General features: G+C 39.0%; 1 protein-coding gene across 1 annotated transcript in view; it reads left to right on the top strand.

Annotated features, from left to right (window-relative positions):
• Positions 1-18,519, top strand: part of Dnah7 (dynein axonemal heavy chain 7) — a 275,064-nt gene that overhangs the window by 145,658 nt on the left and 110,887 nt on the right. The window contains exons 35-41 of the mRNA XM_032901100.1: positions 1,644-1,841; positions 3,175-3,330; positions 4,644-4,812; positions 5,696-5,822; positions 6,775-6,994; positions 13,189-14,061; positions 15,882-16,111. Coding sequence (XP_032756991.1) covers positions 1,644-1,841; positions 3,175-3,330; positions 4,644-4,812; positions 5,696-5,822; positions 6,775-6,994; positions 13,189-14,061; positions 15,882-16,111 — 1,973 coding nt within the window. The remainder of the gene's footprint in view (positions 1-1,643; positions 1,842-3,174; positions 3,331-4,643; positions 4,813-5,695; positions 5,823-6,774; positions 6,995-13,188; positions 14,062-15,881; positions 16,112-18,519) is intronic.

The raw sequence follows: 18,519 nt of genomic DNA, 5'->3' as shown, positions 1-18,519 counted from the left end.
TTCCACAAACACTGTGCTTAGGACAGGCATCAGGAACAACAAGTAAGTTAAGCATATTTAAACTTAGTAGAATTGGGATCAGTTTCTATTGGATTTTTTCCTACTTAATAAAGAGAAAACTTTCCATATCACCAGTGTTTCTTCAATAGTATTATTTCCCAGGGCTTTCCTAAATCTACCAGGATGTTTTTCAGATCTTCAGATTTTTCTCTTTTATAAACACTGCTTTGGTGACAGTTCTTAGAAGACTAGTTATGGTATGTGCATTGGATAATTTCCTTAAAATAAGTTTTTGGGACTTTCTAATTTTTACAGCTCTAGAACTGTACTGCCAATTTCATCTGACAAGGAATTCTTGTTTTTCATCATGCCCAACACATATTTGCTAATTTTATTTCAAATTATTCATAAACCTGTAATTTTCAGAGAGAGGAAAGATAGAGTGAGATGTCCCCTATGGAGGGACCTGGGACTCAGAGCTCCTAAGTAGTTTCTCTAAGATCACAGCCTCTAAATGACTGTTACACTCCAGGTTATGGATTTTTAATCCTTCCTTTCCTATGTGAGGTCAAAGATACATGTTTGAATAGATTATTAAGACCATGAAAAGGAACTTTTTTCTCACCAGTTATAGAAAAATCTGAAGAATAATTTTTGGACTGAATATGAATTCAGCACCCTCACTAAACTTAGTGTCTTCACCAAATGTGTAGCTAGTTGCCAGAATACACAAACATGAATAAAATACAGATGGACTCGGGGCACCCATATGCTTTTTCAGAAGAGCATCATACCATGGTCCAGGCTCAGGGGATGTGGTGCAAAGGTCAAGTGGAGGAGACATCTGTTGTCTAGGATAGCTACCAGTGAGGCCTAGTTGTGAGTATCTGGCAATGCCAAGGAAAGATGAATCTGCATCTGATGTGTTTTGATCTCTAGGATTCTATCTCTAAGTTTGTATTAAGGACAGATAAAGCAATATTATTTTTCTAGAGAGGAATGATTTTGAAACTTTATTATAAAAAAATTAAATTATATAATTTACAAACTAATTGGGTGCAAATAGGTAGCATAATATTTTCATGATAATAACAAATTGGAAATCTTGCTATATTATAATTCATTATGGATATAATTAATACATTGTTATATTAGTTATATATATTACTTACCTATATGTTAATGATTTTAAATTATATTAAATTTTCATAAAATGAATTTTGCCTGGTATAACCATTAAAGACAAGTGCTATACAGTTAACTTCTAGGGAATTATTGCTTGTTTTTGCAACGTATTAAATACAGTTCTTTACTCTTTAACCATTGATTCATGAAATTTTATCAATGTGATTAAAGAATCCAATGTTGATCACGGAGCTGTCATAGCTGTGGTTTCAGAACATCTGAGATATCCAAGAACTACCAGTGCAGTTTTTGTCACGTGAATGCCAAGTGTCTCCTCCATTTTCATAGAAAATTCAACTTTCAGACCGAGAGGATAATTGTACTAAAGAACAAAACAAATGTGTAATAAGAATAAATCAGAATTTTATTGGTCTTGCTGTCTTCTACAATTGCACAGAAGTACAGAGCCTTTGAAAGTACTTTCCAACTTTGACTGATTGGTTATTTACTGTAAACAGGGCTTAGGAAGATGGGATCAATGGATAAAGAAATTGGCAGATACTCCCCCAATTCCCAAAGATGTACAGTTTAATGAGATCATTGTGCCAACTCTAGACACGGTCCGTTACTCTGCTCTAATGAGTTTACTGACCACTCATCAAAAGCCTTCGATATTTGTAGGACCAACAGGCACTGGGAAGAGTGTTTATATCATTGTGAGTACTATAAAAATTATAGATATGTATAGAAATTAATTATAGAAATGTAAATGTATTTGGTTAAGCGACTCATCCTAAGAATGACCCTGTTTAACATTGGCTTAATTTAAAAATATATGCAAATATTTTGTTGTTTACATTGCAAGGAATTTGCAATTGTCTTTTATTTTTAGAAAACACTTTAAAGATGCATCTATCTTTAAAAAAAAAAAGAAAACAACAGTTTTGTATCTGGTGGGCTGCATATGTTAGGTGATAATGTTGTTTGATGGTACTGAATCGCAGCCCCACTCATTTTGATATAAGAATAACTTATTTAGGGTGAGGATTCTGTCTCTTGGAAACCGTTTTCGTAACTAGACTTGGTGGTTCCTTTCCTGAATTATTTTACAACTGATGGCTACTTTGTAGTAGGAACATGGACTTCCCACAGTGAATCGCAAACTATCCCAGCTGTGAGTAGTGGGGTGCCAGCTGTCATGACAGACATGGCCCAAATCTCAGCTAGAGGAGGGGAAGAAAGGCACTATTGCCAGACTGCCTTCCATCCCAGGTTCCATTATTTCACATTCCTCCAGTTTCTGACAATGTTTGTTTCTGGTTCTGCAGTTATCTTAATTTAAGTCAAATCCTTTAGCCATTGTGAAAGGTATTTGGGCGTATGATAGTTGTCTTAGAATCATTCATTCACTGAGGCAGAATCTGAGGAAAACACAACTTTTTGCCATTCATACCTAAGCAATAGGTTGCACTAGTATTAAAAACCAAACTCGGGAATTCAACCCAGGCCGCAGATTGTACTGGCATTAAAATCATTACCTTTCATGAAATTATATCTAGCTCTTATCTGTCCCTGTCACACACATTGATGAAGAGCCACACTAACACACACTTGCCTTCCAGTAAACTCTGTTGAAATACAGTGTTGTTACTTAAGTTTAGCTGACAGAAAGATGACTGGCATTAAAGAGCATAGGCGTTAATGAGCATTAAAAGACCTGTGTCTATACAGAGACAAGCAGACTGAATTCTTGTCCTCCTCTAAGACTGGAGGTAAATTTCCTAACCTCTCAATCTTTGCTGGTTCCTGTTGAGTAATAGGTGCTATTAAATGTGTTGTGAAAAATCAGAGCAGATACATGCAAAGTACCTGGGCAGGTAGAGACACGCTGTTGCCATGGTAACTGTTGTTCATATTCATTCCTTCTTTGCATTGTTCTGCAATATGTCAGATTGAACTCAAGTTTGTCAACAGTGATGCTTCATGTTTATTCTGAAATGACAAAACATGTTTCAACAATGCCTTACTCTATTATTCCCTGTTGTGTAGAATTTTCTTTTAAGTCAACTGAATAAGGACATCTACAAACCTCTTATAGTTAACTTCTCAGCCCAAACTACAGCAGCCCAAACTCAGAATATCATCATGTCAAAACTGGACAAAAGAAGAAAAGGAGTTTTTGGCCCTCCTTTAGGCAAGAGAATGGTAAGGGCTTTTCCCTACTGTTTGTTCTACCTCTAGTATAATTCTGGGCCAGTCATGTCCCCATTGCCACAGTCAGAACAAGGAAACCTAGTAAGCTAAAGACTGGCACCTTTGGTTTATTTTTTGGTTTTGTTTTAAATGACCTGGTATGTGTGTGTGTGCGTGTGTATGTGACAGTGCATGTGTTGGGATAAAAAGACAACGTTTGGAAATGATTCTCTCCCTCAACCATGCAGTCTGGAAATCAAACCCAGGACATTAATCCTGACAGTGGGCATACTTACCCTCTGAGATGTCTTTGTATCTCATTGGCCCTTTTCTTTTAAATGAAAAAAATTTTTAAATTTTCCTAGGCTGGGAATATAACATAACAAGTAAAGTTCTTAACTAGCACGTACAGAGCCCTGGGGTCGATTACCAGATAGTGGCAAAAGCCTGTGAGGCCAGTTGTCAAGAGATGGAGGCAGGGTTGTCAGAAATTCAAGGTTGTTCCTGGATACATAATGAGCTCAAGGCCAGCCTTGGATACATAAATCCTTGCGTCAATAAAGAAAAAAGAAAAACACAAAAGAAAAGAAAAGAAATTTCTTAAAACAGGTCACATTTATTTTAAAAAGATCCTATAACTGGTCATATTTGTATGACAATGAACATCTTGGTGTTATTTTTAGCTTCTGCCTTTTAAATTGAAAACAAAATATTCAAATGAAAAATTAGACTTCAATTCCTGTACTAACACTCTTAGCATGTTTAATGCTTTAAGAACTCTCTCTACAAAATGACTTATTTATGCTTCTCTGCAAGGAACTCCCTTCTCAACTAAGCCGTCATCACTCAAAGGCTCTACTCACCTAACAGTCACACCTTTCTTTGTGAGTTAATAATTTAGAGTGTTTCACAAGGGAAAAACTACAGTGAGCCACAGATGACCTTGAACCACCAACCTATAAATATTAGCAATGAGGAGGGCTCCTTATTTCTGTAGGAACCTAAAGATAGTAAAGAAACAATCACCTCTCAGGTTATATCCTTTGGCTGTAAGAATATAGGCGAACATTTTGTCAACATCATTTGTATAGTAGGGTTCTATGTCAACCCTACTATTTTCTATTTGTCCTTTTATTTCATGTTTTTCTTTTGGAGACAGTGCCTCACTAATGTAGCCCAAGGTAGCCTGGAACTCACTATATAGACCAAGGCTAGCATTAGACTCAGAGATCTCCTGCCTCTACCTCGCAAGTGCAGGGATTGTACGCATGTGTCACCATAAGAGGCTTAGGTGCTAATATTCGATAATCTCTTTTCCTTCTTAGATTGTCTTTGTAGACGACGTGAATATGCCTGCTCGAGAGGTCTATGGGGCTCAGCCACCCATTGAGTTACTTAGACAGTGGTTAGATCATTGGAATTGGTACGACCTCAAAGATTGCTCTATGATTAAACTGGTGGACATCCAGATCATGTGTGCTATGGGCCCTCCAGGTATGCATATATTCTGAGTTTCTGACTACTAAGAGAGAAAATCACTACAGAGATGACTGGAGAATAGAGAATACATCCCAGATAACCATCATTCCGCACCAGTGCACAGCCCTTCTTGCTAGTTCCTGCATTTAAAATTTGCTAAGAGTAATTAAACTAGTGAGAATTCAGAGAAACGGACTCTTCCATTTCCTTTCCTTTTCAAAGAAGAGTTTGATAACTGAGCTAATCCTGGCATACCAAAGATGGCTGAAGTCTGCTAACCAGAGACCTCTTACTATTTTTTTTTCTGCCTTCAATCTAACATTTGACCAAGAAAAGAACTCTGAATATACTGCTTCAGAGATTATGTTTATGTACACTATATGCTAAAATTATTATATACTTTTAAAATTATTTTACTAAGAATATATGAGAAAATCCCTTTTTAAAATGACTTATCTGTCTATTGTTGAGCTGAGAGCTTGGAGTGTAGTAAATATGATACAGTTTTAAATATACTTTAAGTCTGATTCAGTTCTGTGAAGTGGCATGCTAAATGCTGTCACTTGCAGAACTCATGTGTTTGAAAATGTGCTCATTATCCTATGGATGTAAGTACTTATAGACTAGTCTTACAAGATGTGGGGGAGGAGTTAGAATAACCAAATGGAATTTACTCAAGTAATGTGATTAGAAAAGCCTCATCTTAAGTTTGGGTGGAAATAAGTTGTGAGAGTGTGCCTCCCCAAACAGGTAATTATTTTTAAATCTTTTGGTGTACCACAAATAGCATACCATGAATTGATCATCTTCCAGGTTACTTTAAACTGCCAAATAGGGAAGAAAATACTTTAGTATTATTCTAGCAATATTATTAAGAATTATACTTTCTAATCTTTAGGTGGTGGCCGAAATCCAATAACTCCTCGATACATGAGACATTTCAATATTATAACCATCAATGAGTTTAGTGACAAGTCCATGTTCACAATCTTCTCCAGAATCCTGACCTGGCATTTAAGGACCTGGTAGGTAATTTAAGAGTGCTTATTTTTTCTTTCTCATTAACGAATATAAAGTCTTGTAGCAACATATCAAATAAGTAGTAGTTATTACATGTTCCTATGAAAGCATCCCTAGACAGGGAAAGGTAACAGCTGATGTCTCTCTCTCACAAACGGGTCACTGCACTGTGTTCTGTGGTGTGTCCATGTGTAGGTGCTTGCCTTGAGGTTTCATAACTGAGTACAATTAAGGTTGAAAAGATGTATGCAGTTTATGTTATGATTTGGATATCCTCTTGTGCAAACTTGCAGAGGTGTTTCCATGCCCAAATTTGAGAACAGAGACTTGAGCCTATTCCCCAGCTCAGGGGATTCAACTTTAACCTAGAAGATGAGTGGGCATCCTGGAGCCATTCTTATCTGGTTGTCAGCCATCTTGGATCTCTGGTGCCTATTCTTGGGAAATTCTTATGTTTTGCTAAGCCCAGTGATGACAGAGCAGACACTTGGCTTCTCATTAAGCAAGAGTTAATTGTAGCCAATCTTTACAAATGAATAATCTCTCTGTATATTTTATTCTACCCTAATCATATTTTTGCCTCTTTTAGTCTTATTTTTCTTTGCAATTTTTATTCTTCTCACTACTTTTTATGGATCCTGTTGATATAAAATTGGAAATATCAAAGAGTCAAAGAGTTAGGAAGCACTTGGTTTGGGCATAGTGGCTTTGTCTGGTTCTTATGCTTTTGTACACACTTGAAATCTACTCTGCCTGTTGGTCCTGCTGAATTCCTAGAGTTCCTTTGGATACCTCACAAAATACTAAATGGAAAGCATCTTGAAAATAAGTAAAAAAATCGAGTATTATAATTTATAATTTTATAAACCAAATAGATTGAATCACAACCAACAATGTTACATTAGTCACATGAAGTGTTTCTGTGTTTGCTAACTTTTTCTTGCATTTTCCCCTAAGTTATAAGTTTCCAGATGATTTTCTAGATTTGACAACACAAATTGTAAATGGCACAATGACCCTGTACAAAGATGCCATGAAGAATCTCTTACCTACTCCAGCTAAGTCTCACTATCTGTTCAACCTTCGTGATTTCTCCCGAGTCATACAAGGTGTTTGTTTGTCAAGACCAGAGACTGCAGAAAACAAAGAGGCCATTAAACGCCTGTGGGTTCATGAGGTAAAATTCCAAATCATTCAAATGTGGTTACAGAAAAGCAAGAACTACCATATCAGTGGCTGAGTCAAAGAGAATACCTAGGGATGCATGTTGTGAAGTCCATTAGGTATTTGGTACTAATTAGGCCATTGTCAAAGTACATTTTAAAGTATTTAATATCTTAAATTTTAAAGTATTTAATGTCTAATCTTCCATTTTGGTATACAGAATATCTTGAAGTATGAATTAATTTCATCCCATTTCCTTTAAGCATTGTAATGAAAGATCCCCGAAGAGAGACCCTTTCTAAAGTCGTGGGAAATCGTGGACCCCAGACACAGAGAGACCATTTTGGATGTAATAAGCAAAGGCGAGGTTTATTATGGAGATCTATTACGGGGATCTCCGGGTCGACACGTATCCTGCGCAGGAGACAGAGGTGTCGACCCCGAAGCTCAAAAGTCAGGGGTTTATATAGGGAAGGCTAGGGGGGTTGGCGCAGTTACACACAATTGGCTAATATCTGGCGAGGCTATAGGTGATTGGCTCATTTAAACATGGCAGTGAGATTACAGCACAGCAGGAGAGTACGTATTGACTGGAGCGTACAGAATTTTAGGAGATAGGGGCGTATCAGGGTTTGAAGGACATCTGGTTAAGGTGTGACTCTGAGTAAGCTGGGGGAGGTGCCCTTCTGCCAGATGGTTTGGGTCAGTCTTGATAACTCGGGCTGGTTCCTGCATTCCTTTTCTTTATCTTTATGGTCTGTTAGTCCTAGCGGCAGGACGGGGCTGCCTGGACTTACTTCACAGTGTTTAGTCCTGAGTCTGTGATTTTTGAAACTTACTCTTTTAACTTCATATTTTTAAACGTTAAATCTGTATAATTTTCCTTTCAGTAACCCTCCCTAGGTTAAACAGGTTTCGTTTGTTTGTGATAAGAAATGTTAAACAGGTAGTTTTATAAACAATGACTGTATCAGTTAACGTTATTTATTTGAAGATGACCCAAAGAAAATAAAGTTATAAAGCTAACCAGTGTTAAGATCCCTATTTGAGAGCCCAAAAGATATCTCTAAGCTCTCTGGGGAATAAGGCAAGGATGTTCTTCTTCCTGTCTGTGTGCATTTTCTTCTAAAGACTTGGTAGAAGGAGTGAAGGGAGAAAACACAAAAAGTGACACATAGAAAATCATAGTGTGATATCTTAAATGGTCACAGAGACCACAGAAAGGTGGAAACACCCAACCCTAACCCCATGTTCCATATGTGAATAATATAGTTGTTTTTATTTTTACTAACCTAGAAATCTGAATATGCTGCCACACTAAATCCATGTGCTTCAGTCAGTAAAAGTTAAAAGATCTCAACAAACCAGTTTCCTTTTTTTTTTTTTTTTTTTTAGCATGTTCTTATTTATAGCTTTCACCATTTAGCCAAATAGTTCTCAATTCTGGATATATAATGTATTCTTCTGGAGAGCTTGACTAGGAACTTTCTATGCAAAGCAGATCTCTGGGGGGTCATAAGGGACAAATAAGTGTTGGTGTTGTTCAGAGCTTCCCGAGTTTCTACTTTCAGCACTATGTGATATTGTCGATGTCATAGATGTAGGATCACATAGGAAAGAAATGTTGCAGGGTATTTGATCACACTGTGAACCAATTGTGTTATTTACTGCAAAAAAAAAAAAAAACATGTTTCTAGTCCTGGTATGGCCCAGCCCCAGCACACAGCTTTATAATCCAAGAGCTTTCTGTTTATTGCAAACAAGGCGAAATAAAGTCAACTATAGGTCAAGAGGCAAAGCAAATAACCAGTTGACAGGGAATGAACAGAAGAACATACCATAGAGAGTAAGAGGAAGTCAGAAGCCAGAGAGAGACACTGACACCAGGAAGTAGAAGGTAGGGACATTCAGTTTGGGTGGGACTGTCTAGTTTCTTTTACCCTTAGGATTTCATGAGTTTAGAGGCAAGCTGAGAAATACTTTGGCCTTTGTTTGGGGGGAGGGTCAGTCCAGTCTCTCTCTCTCTCTCTCTCTCTCTCTCTCTCTCTCTCTCTCTCTCTCTCCCCCCCCTTCCTCCTTCCTTCCTTTCTTTTTTTACCTTGGTTTTTTTTAATTTATATTTCAAATGTTATCTCCTTTTCTGGATTCCCATCCATAAACCCCCTTCCCATCTCTGTCCCCCTGCTCTATGAGGGTGCTCCCCCACCCACCTCTTCCCACCTCCCGCCCTGACATTCCCCTACACTGGGGAATGGAGCCTTGTCAGGATCAAGGGCTTCTCCTCTCATTGATGCCCCAAAAGGCCATCCTCTGCTACGTATGCATCTGGAGCCATGGATCTGTCCATGTGTACTCTTTGGATGGTGGTTTACTCCCTGGGAGCTCTGGTTGGTTGGTATTGTTCTTATGGGGTTGCAAACCCCTTCTGCTCCTTCAATCCTTTCTCTAACTCTTCCATTGGGGACCCCATTCTCAGTTTAATGGTTGGCTGCAAGCATTTGCCTCTGTATTTGTCAGGCTCTGGCAGAGCCTCTCAGGAGACAGCTATATCAAGCTCCTGTCAGCATGCACTTCTTGGCATCATCAATATTGTCTGGGTTTGGTGACTGTTTGTAAATGGGCTGGATCCCCGGGTGGGGCAGTCTCTGGATGGCCTTTCTTTGGTCTCTGCTCCAAACTTTGTCTCCATATTTCCTCCTATGAATATTTTTGTTTCCCCTTCTAAGGAGGACTGAAGCATCCGCACTTTGGTCGTCCTTCTTCTTGAGCTTCATGTGGTCTGTGATAGTCCTTATAAGTACAAATCTGAATCCTAGTGGCCATCTGAACTTGGAAGTTGTAGCCTCAGCAAGGCTAATATTGTTCTCTGGAAAGTATGACCTCCTGGTCATTCTTGACTATAGCTCTGCTAAGTGGCTGACTATGTCCCACATCTGGGGATAGGGACAGAGATTATATGTTTAGTGGGCAAATGAATCATAGAAATATCCTAGAAGTTAGAGGTGGGGGCCAAGGATGAAGTGTTAAGGTCATTGGGAGAGTATGCCTGCTGTTCAAACACAGCCTGTCTCTAAAAGACAGTGGTCACTTCTAAAAGTCCAGATTCCACACCATGAAGACCAGCCTCCCTGCAGCCAGCTGAGGGGTAGAGTTAAGAAGCAGCGCGTGCTGACTTGAAAGCTCTCAGTGTGTGGTACCTAACCCTTCTATACTCTTTATCACACACACAGCGGCGCACTAAATCATGGGACGCGAAAGCTCCCTCCAGTCCCTCAGGCTTGTAAATGTCCGATGCTCCATCTGTTCCTGGGATTTGCTCAAGGAAGTGTTCTGAAGGCTGCTCTCCAAGGAGGATCTCTCTACTAGTCAGTCTTTCCTCTCTCTTTTTCATGAAGCAGCTCTCCAGGTTTTAAAGGGAAGCCCTTCCTTCTCCATGAGGCCTCATTATTTTAACATTTACATTTATTGTACTGTTTCTGTCTAATGGTGTTCCTCCCACCTAGAGGCCTGAGAATGGCCTTGAGTCCTTTTGTCCATTAAACCACATCTTCTAAAGAGAATTATGTATTGGCTTGCTTTCCAACCAACTGCTGTAGTTTTCATCATTACCTTAATATTACTGTTCTATTTAATACCTTCTTGGGGATGGTGGATACTTTAACCAAGAACATTTAGATGGAGTGGCTTATCAACAGCAGGCATTTTATCTCAAACAGTTCTAGAGGCCAAGACTGTCTAGGTCTGGGGAGGGGCAGTGTGGTGTCTGAGGAAAGTCTGCTTGTTTGTAGCCACAGCTTTCCCCCTGTATCCACAAGATCAGGCACTCGGCAGTTTCTTTATAAAACATTAATCTATTTATGAGTACTCTGGCCCACAACTTGATTACCTCCCCAAAGCTCCACCACCATCTTGGAGGGTAGATTTCAACACATAAATTCTGCTGTTACAGAAAGATTTAGAACAAGGGAGGATCTTATTCTAGGGAGACAATCTTATTCTAGGAAACATTTAGAATTTTCCTTCTCAGGAGCTTTGCCCTTGATCACTCTTCTGCCTGTAGTATTTTCTTCTCATTATATAGAATGCCTGTGCTCATTACTTAGAGATCCCTTTATTACACAGTATATTGTACAATCATATGAGCCACTCCAATCCCACAGAGTCATTAACCATTACTTTTATTCTTCATAACACATACTATCACCTGGAACATTCTGAGTTTTGTTTGCTTGTTTGCTTGTTGTCTCTGTTACTGCATCAGCCTTTGCTTGTCAAACACTTTCCCTAGTGCGTGGCATGTAACAAGAACTCAGTAAATACTGGTGCCTGAGTACATAAAGGGAGGAAGCAGGGAAAATGGTTATTGCATAACAGGCTTTATCTCATGGGATTATACATGCGGTTGCTTCTTTCTAGCCAATGAGTAGTTTATATCTGCTGTTGTGCATGTGTGACATACACAGTCTCCTTTGAGCCCTCTGCAGATTCTAACAGATAATTTAACTTTAACAATGGCTAATAGTTCTTTGGATAATTAACAAGGTCCATAACAAAATAACTTGTAATTTTAATGACTATTTCATATTCTCAGATATATGAATGTTTGTTTGTGTGTGTGTGTGTGTGTGTGTGTGTGTGTGTGTGTGTGTTCAGAATTTTAATCCAGTGGTGCACAGGGACTGATTTGGGTACCTATGCCCTTTCCCCTCAGGGCTTCTGAACAGCTTTTCTGCCTGATGTTGAGCATCTGGACCTAGTCACCTCTTTGCTTTTGGTCACATCTAGCCTCAGTGAGCACTGATCATGCTGTTTAATACTACAGCCCAACAGCCCACTTCCACCCAACAATTGTTCTCTTCCCCACTTTCTCTAGGATTTGGCAATCCCTAGCTTGTTGGAGGGCTTCTTAGGTTTATCATCCATCTCCCTTAGCATGCCAACTTCACAAGGAAAGTTTCTTTCTTTCCTTTCTTTCTCTGATTTATCCTCCATTCCAAGAACAACATTTGACACATTGTCTTTGGTATTTCAAAAAATGTGAAGTATTGAACTCAATCTGTGATTTATTCCTGCTCATGTAAGAAAGCTTCCTTCAGGGCTTAATATATGTGGAAGAATACAGTGGGAGCCTGTTTTCCTTTCTAGCAATATCTGGAAAGGACTTGGTATCATTTCATAAAAGGCTTTTGAAGAAAACTGGTTTCCTCTCATTCCCTGTGGTTTCTCCATGGTGTCCAAACTTTAGCAAGCATATTACCTAGTTTATTTGTTAACTATAGGTATTTTACAAAAACAAAGCAAAACAACAACCCCAAGGACAGAAAGAGATGAATGAATTTCAACAAATTGTTCTCACGTTGCAAGGGAAACTAAGAAAGTAAAAAGACAATACATAGGACAGAGACAGTGTTTGTAAACCATATGTTAGATAAGTATGAAATATCCATCATACATCAGAAAAATTTACAACGAAACTCACCATAATAAAACTGAACACTTGGAATGCTAATTTTCAAAAGCTCGTCCTCAGAGTTAGAGGAAGAAAGGGTAGGGCAGGAAAGCTATAGAGCACGCTAGCTAAACATCCTCTTCCCATACATACATCTCCTGTTTTGTCAGATTAGGGGCCATTTTGATATCACTCAGCTGTAACTGTCTCTTGAAGGCCCAGTCTCCAAACGCAGGGCTATGTGATTCAGTCCACAATGAACTATAATGTCAGGGCAGTAATAGTCAGCAGGAAGTAGTACTTACTGAAGGGAAACAACTTGTCTACTTACTGGGCCCCTGATCTGACCTTACAAGCACTGGGTGGTGATCTAATTTCAAGTACCAGACATAATTTCCCTCTTGAAGTGTTCGTAAGTCCAATTAGAAAGCTGTTGGTCACCACCAAGTATGTGCCACTACTGCACCCTTAGGGTTGTCATACCATGCTGGTCATTGATATGATTCATAGAGATGGCTGCATACGAATTACTTTTCATGTATTGATCACTGAAGGTAACTATTGTATCAAATAGACATTGTTAAAATTAATATTTAAACTTTATTATGAGATAGTCTTAAGTCTTCACCTATGTGTCTAAGAAAACCTATAGATATTTATGACGGTATTTTGTACTACCTATTTTACATTTTTAATTTACACAAAATAAATAAGTGAACATAAAAAATATTCTTAATGCCACTTTTAAAACTATTCAGGTCCTCCGAGTATATTATGATCGCCTTCTGGATAATGCTGATAGAAGCTGGCTTGTTAACTACATACAAGAAATTCTGAGAAATTACATGCAGGAAGATTTTCATGACCTATTTAAAAACTTGGATTTTGATAAGGATGGCTTTGTAGAAGAAGATGATTTAAGAAGTTTAATGTTCTGTGATTTCCATGATCCTAAAAGGGAAGATTTTGGCTACAGAGAAATTCCAAATGTGGATGCTCTCAGGGTGATTGTAGAAGGCCATCTAGATGAATATAACAACATGAGCAAGAAACCCATGAACCTCGTCTTATTCCGTTTTGCCATAGAACACATAAGTAGAATTTCTCGAATCTTGAAGCAGCCGAGAAGCCACGCCCTCCTGGTGGGGGTTGGTGGGAGCGGAAGGCAGTCAGTCACCAGACTGGCTGCACACATGGCGGATTATTCACTTTTCCAGGTGGAAATCTCCAAGGGCTATGGTAGCCACGAGTGGCATGAAGATCTAAAAGTGATCTTAAGAAAATGTGCGGAAGGTGACATGCAGGGGGTCTTCCTGTTCACAGACACGCAGATCAAGAGAGAGTCGTTTCTAGAAGATGTCAACAATCTCCTAAATGCTGGGGAGGTTCCAAACCTCTTTGCTTTAGATGAGAAGCAAGAAATATGTGAAAAGATGCGTCAGTTAGATCGTCAACGGGATAAAACCAAACAGACAGACGGGAGCCCCATAGCTCTTTTCAACATGTTTATTGACCGCTGCCGCAACCAGCTTCACGTGGTCTTAGCCATGAGTCCCATCGGAGATGCATTTCGGATTCGTCTTCGGAAATTCCCTGCTCTTGTTAACTGCTGTACCATTGATTGGTTTCAGGTATTTCCATGTAAAATTTAGGTAGAAATGTTGAATCTCCATCATCATCATAAAATATTTCAGAGACTCCACCTCAAAATGTAGGCTAGCAAAATCTTTGATTTTTATCATAATGTATCATATGCAGTTATAACAACATAAATCGTTATAGGGCATCATTCATTAATATCAATATACTACAGAAAAGAATTTTAGGCTTAATCTGCCCTTCTATCAGGATCCTGATAGGAAGCATCATACTTGAAGTCCTAGCCGAGAAGAGCCTGGGAAGGACTGGTCACAGAAGCATTGTATGGGGAAGAGAGCCAAGAGGGCATGATGGGAGGACATGTAGAACTCAGACAGACCCCCACCTTCTGGCTTATTCCACCCTCTGCCCTATTTACCAAACAAAACAAGAATCAAAAGGAAAAACACTGTGGGGACTTTTGTAGTATAGCTTTGTTTCAGACAGCACAGGCTGAGACCAGAGAAGCTATGGCAAAGACGGGGGAGAAAAGCAGGAAGTGTATGAGAGAAAAGCAGGAAGTGTATGAGAGAAAAGCAGGAAGTGTATGAGAGAAAAGCAGGAAGTGTATGAGATCGCAGATGCTCCCAGGCTTCCCATGGTACCACGGGGCAGCCTCCCCATTTAGAATACATGAGGGGCTATAGCTGAAATCTGACACAGTCATGTATGATGCTGAAAATTTACATAGGCTCTATAGCTCTATTGCTTCATAATTTGTTTCAGATGAGCATCCTTTGTTCCCTTCTTTCTTGCTTTGTACCTTCTGGGTAATATGGTAACAATGACAGATGAAAAGGTACTTACGGGAGCCAAGGCTTTCTACAGACAACCTTTAAAAGGAAAAAGCATAGCAAAGCAAAACAAAACTGACAAGGCCCAAGACCTTAGAAGAGATGTGAACTAGTAAAAGTGGGCCTGGGTGGAAGAAAAGGGATTAGGATAATGGGAGCAAAAGAACTCAGAGGGAGGCGTCATGAAAGTTAGGAAAGGCAAAATCAGATAAAAATTTGCGTGTTGGTTGTGATCTTATCACATGGGAAGACTTCTGGAGTTGCACTGGGAAGTGTACTAAGAGTGTGGTTTATATTTTGAGAAGACATTTTGTGTCTTTCTGGAGAATGAAAGCGGCAAGGCTAACACTGGAGCAGATTGGCTAAAGATAACAGAAATGTGTGTGAGAATGGCAGTGGTGTAGAAAGAAGGGAGAGTGTGGAAGTGATCTTAGGGGCGAGATGCCTGTGGAATTTTCTCATGGAGTATACAGAGGTCTGGGGAAGAGGAGGAGATAATCCCTGTGCTTTGACTCAGACACCTTGGTGACTGATGGTGAAGTTTGCTGAGTTGAGGAAGAATACAGCTCTGATGTGGAGGGAGGAATAGTGGCACAGGCTTGTTGATATTGAGGTGTCTGTGAGCTATCCAAGAGATACCTAGGTTGTGGTCATTTATGTGACTCTGTTGTTTAACAGGAAAGTATAAAAACGAGAAGAGGATTAAACGAAATAATACATAACACACACAGGGAAACACACATTGAATTTAGATCCCTTTCTTTGTCCAGTTAACACTTGGTAACAATGTCTCTAATCCCAGAGTAAACTGGAGAGAGTTGCTACCTGCCTAAGGCCACTGTCATTCCACCTTAAGCAGGCAAGGGCAGGAAGAAGGCTCTTGATGAGCATGTCTTTCCTACTGCATGCCCCAAACTATTCCTCTCTGTCCCAGGCCCACATATTGCAAAGGGCCGCTGCAGTAACAGGATCCTGTTACTGACCTTGATGAATTGCTAAAATATTCATTTTAAATTTAGTCATGGCCAGAAGATGCACTGGAAGCAGTTGCTTCACGGTTCCTGGAAGAAATTGAGATGTCAGAGGAAATCCGGGAAGGCTGTATTGACATGTGTAAAAGCTTCCACACTTCTACTATCAACTTATCAACGACCTTCCATAATGAACTTCAAAGATATAATTATGTGACTCCCACCTCTTACCTGGAATTGATCTCTACCTTCAAACTGTTGTTAGAAAAGAAAAGAAAGTAAGGATGTAATGTTCTGTCTTTAAGTAAGCAATGAAAGTATAAAAATGTTTGTATATAACAATGGCACAAACCAAATGCTTTGCCTATGAATATACTGTTTGATTAAAACTGAGAGTCAGTACTTATAGAGTCTGAGGGTAGGAAGCAGTCTATTCTTGGGCGTAATTATGTTGTTTAGCACACCATAAATTTATTATTGCATTTACTGCAAGATTGGAGGTATCACTGGGGAGTCGGCCGTACAATCATAGGATCTTAATTATAATCCGCAGAGCCCCAGCGGGGAGTAGAAGCTGGGCATGCACAGCAGCATGCGTTTCTAATCCCAGTGCTGGAAGATGGAGACAGGCCAATCCCTGGGGCTGCTGGCCAGCCAGCTTTAGTAAGGTGGATAGTGTTTGAGGAATGAATCCCCAAGTTGACTGACTACTGGCTACAAAACACTAATACACATGTGTACCTTCATGAACATGTTTCCCCACTCATAGAAGGACGAGGTGTTCCCTTAAGGACAGTGGCTAAATCCCTAGGATTCCTTGACCACGATGCCGAGTGAGGGTCATTAAAGAGTGGTGCTTTTTCCCTTTGACTAGGAATAAACTGATGGATAAGCCTTCTTTTCGGTATCTCTACAGCCACAATCCAGGAGACAGCCATTCAATTTTTAGAGTTGGCTTTTCTTCTCTAACCTTCCATTTGAAAATGTCAATTCAGAGTGCAAGAGGTATATCCTACAGCCAGTGTCGACCTGAGTTTTCAGAGTGATCTCAAACTTCCTTTGGTTATACTCGAAATGCACTTAAATTTAAAAGTTACTAACATTAAGATTAGAAGTTTAAAGTTTAGAAAATTTAGTAAACTACGCTACAGCAAGTGTCAACATGAGTTTTCAGATAAGTTGATCCTAGACTTTCTTTCCGTCTAAAAAAATAATAGTCAGAATGCATATTCTAAAATTTAAAATTTATTAACATTATACTTGAAAGTTGGAAATTCAGAAAATTTTAGTGGTGTCCCTTAAGAAAGCCTTCAGTTAATACTGGGTCCCAAATGCTCACTAAAGTGAATTCTATATTGTATTTATGCTTTGTGCAAAGGGAAAACAAGCAAAACTTTATTGAGAGACAGTAACGTTCCCTGCAACAGAGAGCCTGGTAACTGCATATTTATCATTGATGCATTTTTATCTTGGGTTTAACAAACCAAGTTTAGTTACTTAAATAATTTATGAGTGTAGTTAATCAAACTTGTCTGTACTGTGAACCATAAATTATACATTATAAAATGCTAAAGATTTTTTTTAAACCTAAAACAGACCATAATGTATGGGCTCGATTACATTATATTTACAATGGATTCAATACTATTAACCTAACAGAACAAATTCTTTTAAATATTAAAAAATGCTTAAAACAGATTCTTTAACATGAAATGTTAGTATGTATTTCCATAATTAAATTCATATCTCCCAGTAGCCAGCTCAAGAACATAAGTATTTTGAAGTCTTATTTCTCATATTGAACAAGATGGTACCAACACACTTACAGGACATTCCTTATGCCCTACTTAGAGTATCGATTGCTACCCTCTCCCAGGCTGGGCTGTCCTGGTCCCTTTGAACCTACCCTAGTGAGTCTTATCATAAGTAAAATTCCATCTATCTAACGAAATCTACAATTCCCACCCAAGGCTGCTACTTGACTTGACAGGATTTTATTTATTTGGCTCTCGAGATTCTTTACCTAAAGTGATCTTGCTTGTTCTTTTTGATTTGCCTAAGAAGGAATTCTCAGAGATTAAATTTTGGACATCATTCATGAACAAGACTTGTATACCCATGGTGTTTAAGGTTATCCTAACTGAAAGCAAGGTAAAGCCAACAAGACATGAACTGATGGGAAGGATGAAGGATCATGGCGTTCTGGGCATCTCCAATACTCTCGTTTACTCTTTCAAGTTTTTATCTTTCAGTTTCCCTTCATAATTTCCTGAAATTTAATTTTTAATATTTATTTTTACTTTTTGATTAAATATAATTATGTCTTTTCTCCCTTCCCATCCCTTCCTTTTTTCCATCCTTCCCATTTCCCCTCCTCAAATTGATAGCCTCTTTTTCTTAAATTATTGTTTTATAAACATACACACACACACACACATGTGTAAGTAAATCTGTTGAGTCTATTTTTGTTCTTTGTGTGCATGGTGGCAGGGCTGACAACGGTCAGGAGCTCATCCCTCTTTTGGCAGTCGCTGGTTGCCTGTAGTCCTCGAGTTGGGTGGGACCCTGTGAGATTTTCCCCTTCCGTTACCATTTCTATTCATATTGCTCCAGTCTTAGTTTATGTAGCCCCTTCTAAGAGAGATGGCCTCATAACAGACTTCCTGGTATCCTGCCTCTTAGAATC

This window comes from Rattus rattus, chromosome 4 (assembly GCF_011064425.1).
Source record: "Rattus rattus isolate New Zealand chromosome 4, Rrattus_CSIRO_v1, whole genome shotgun sequence".
NCBI classification, from domain to species: Eukaryota; Metazoa; Chordata; class Mammalia; order Rodentia; family Muridae; genus Rattus; species Rattus rattus.
Note: the sequence above shows the minus strand (reverse complement) of the source record. Positions and strands in the feature narration are given on the sequence as shown.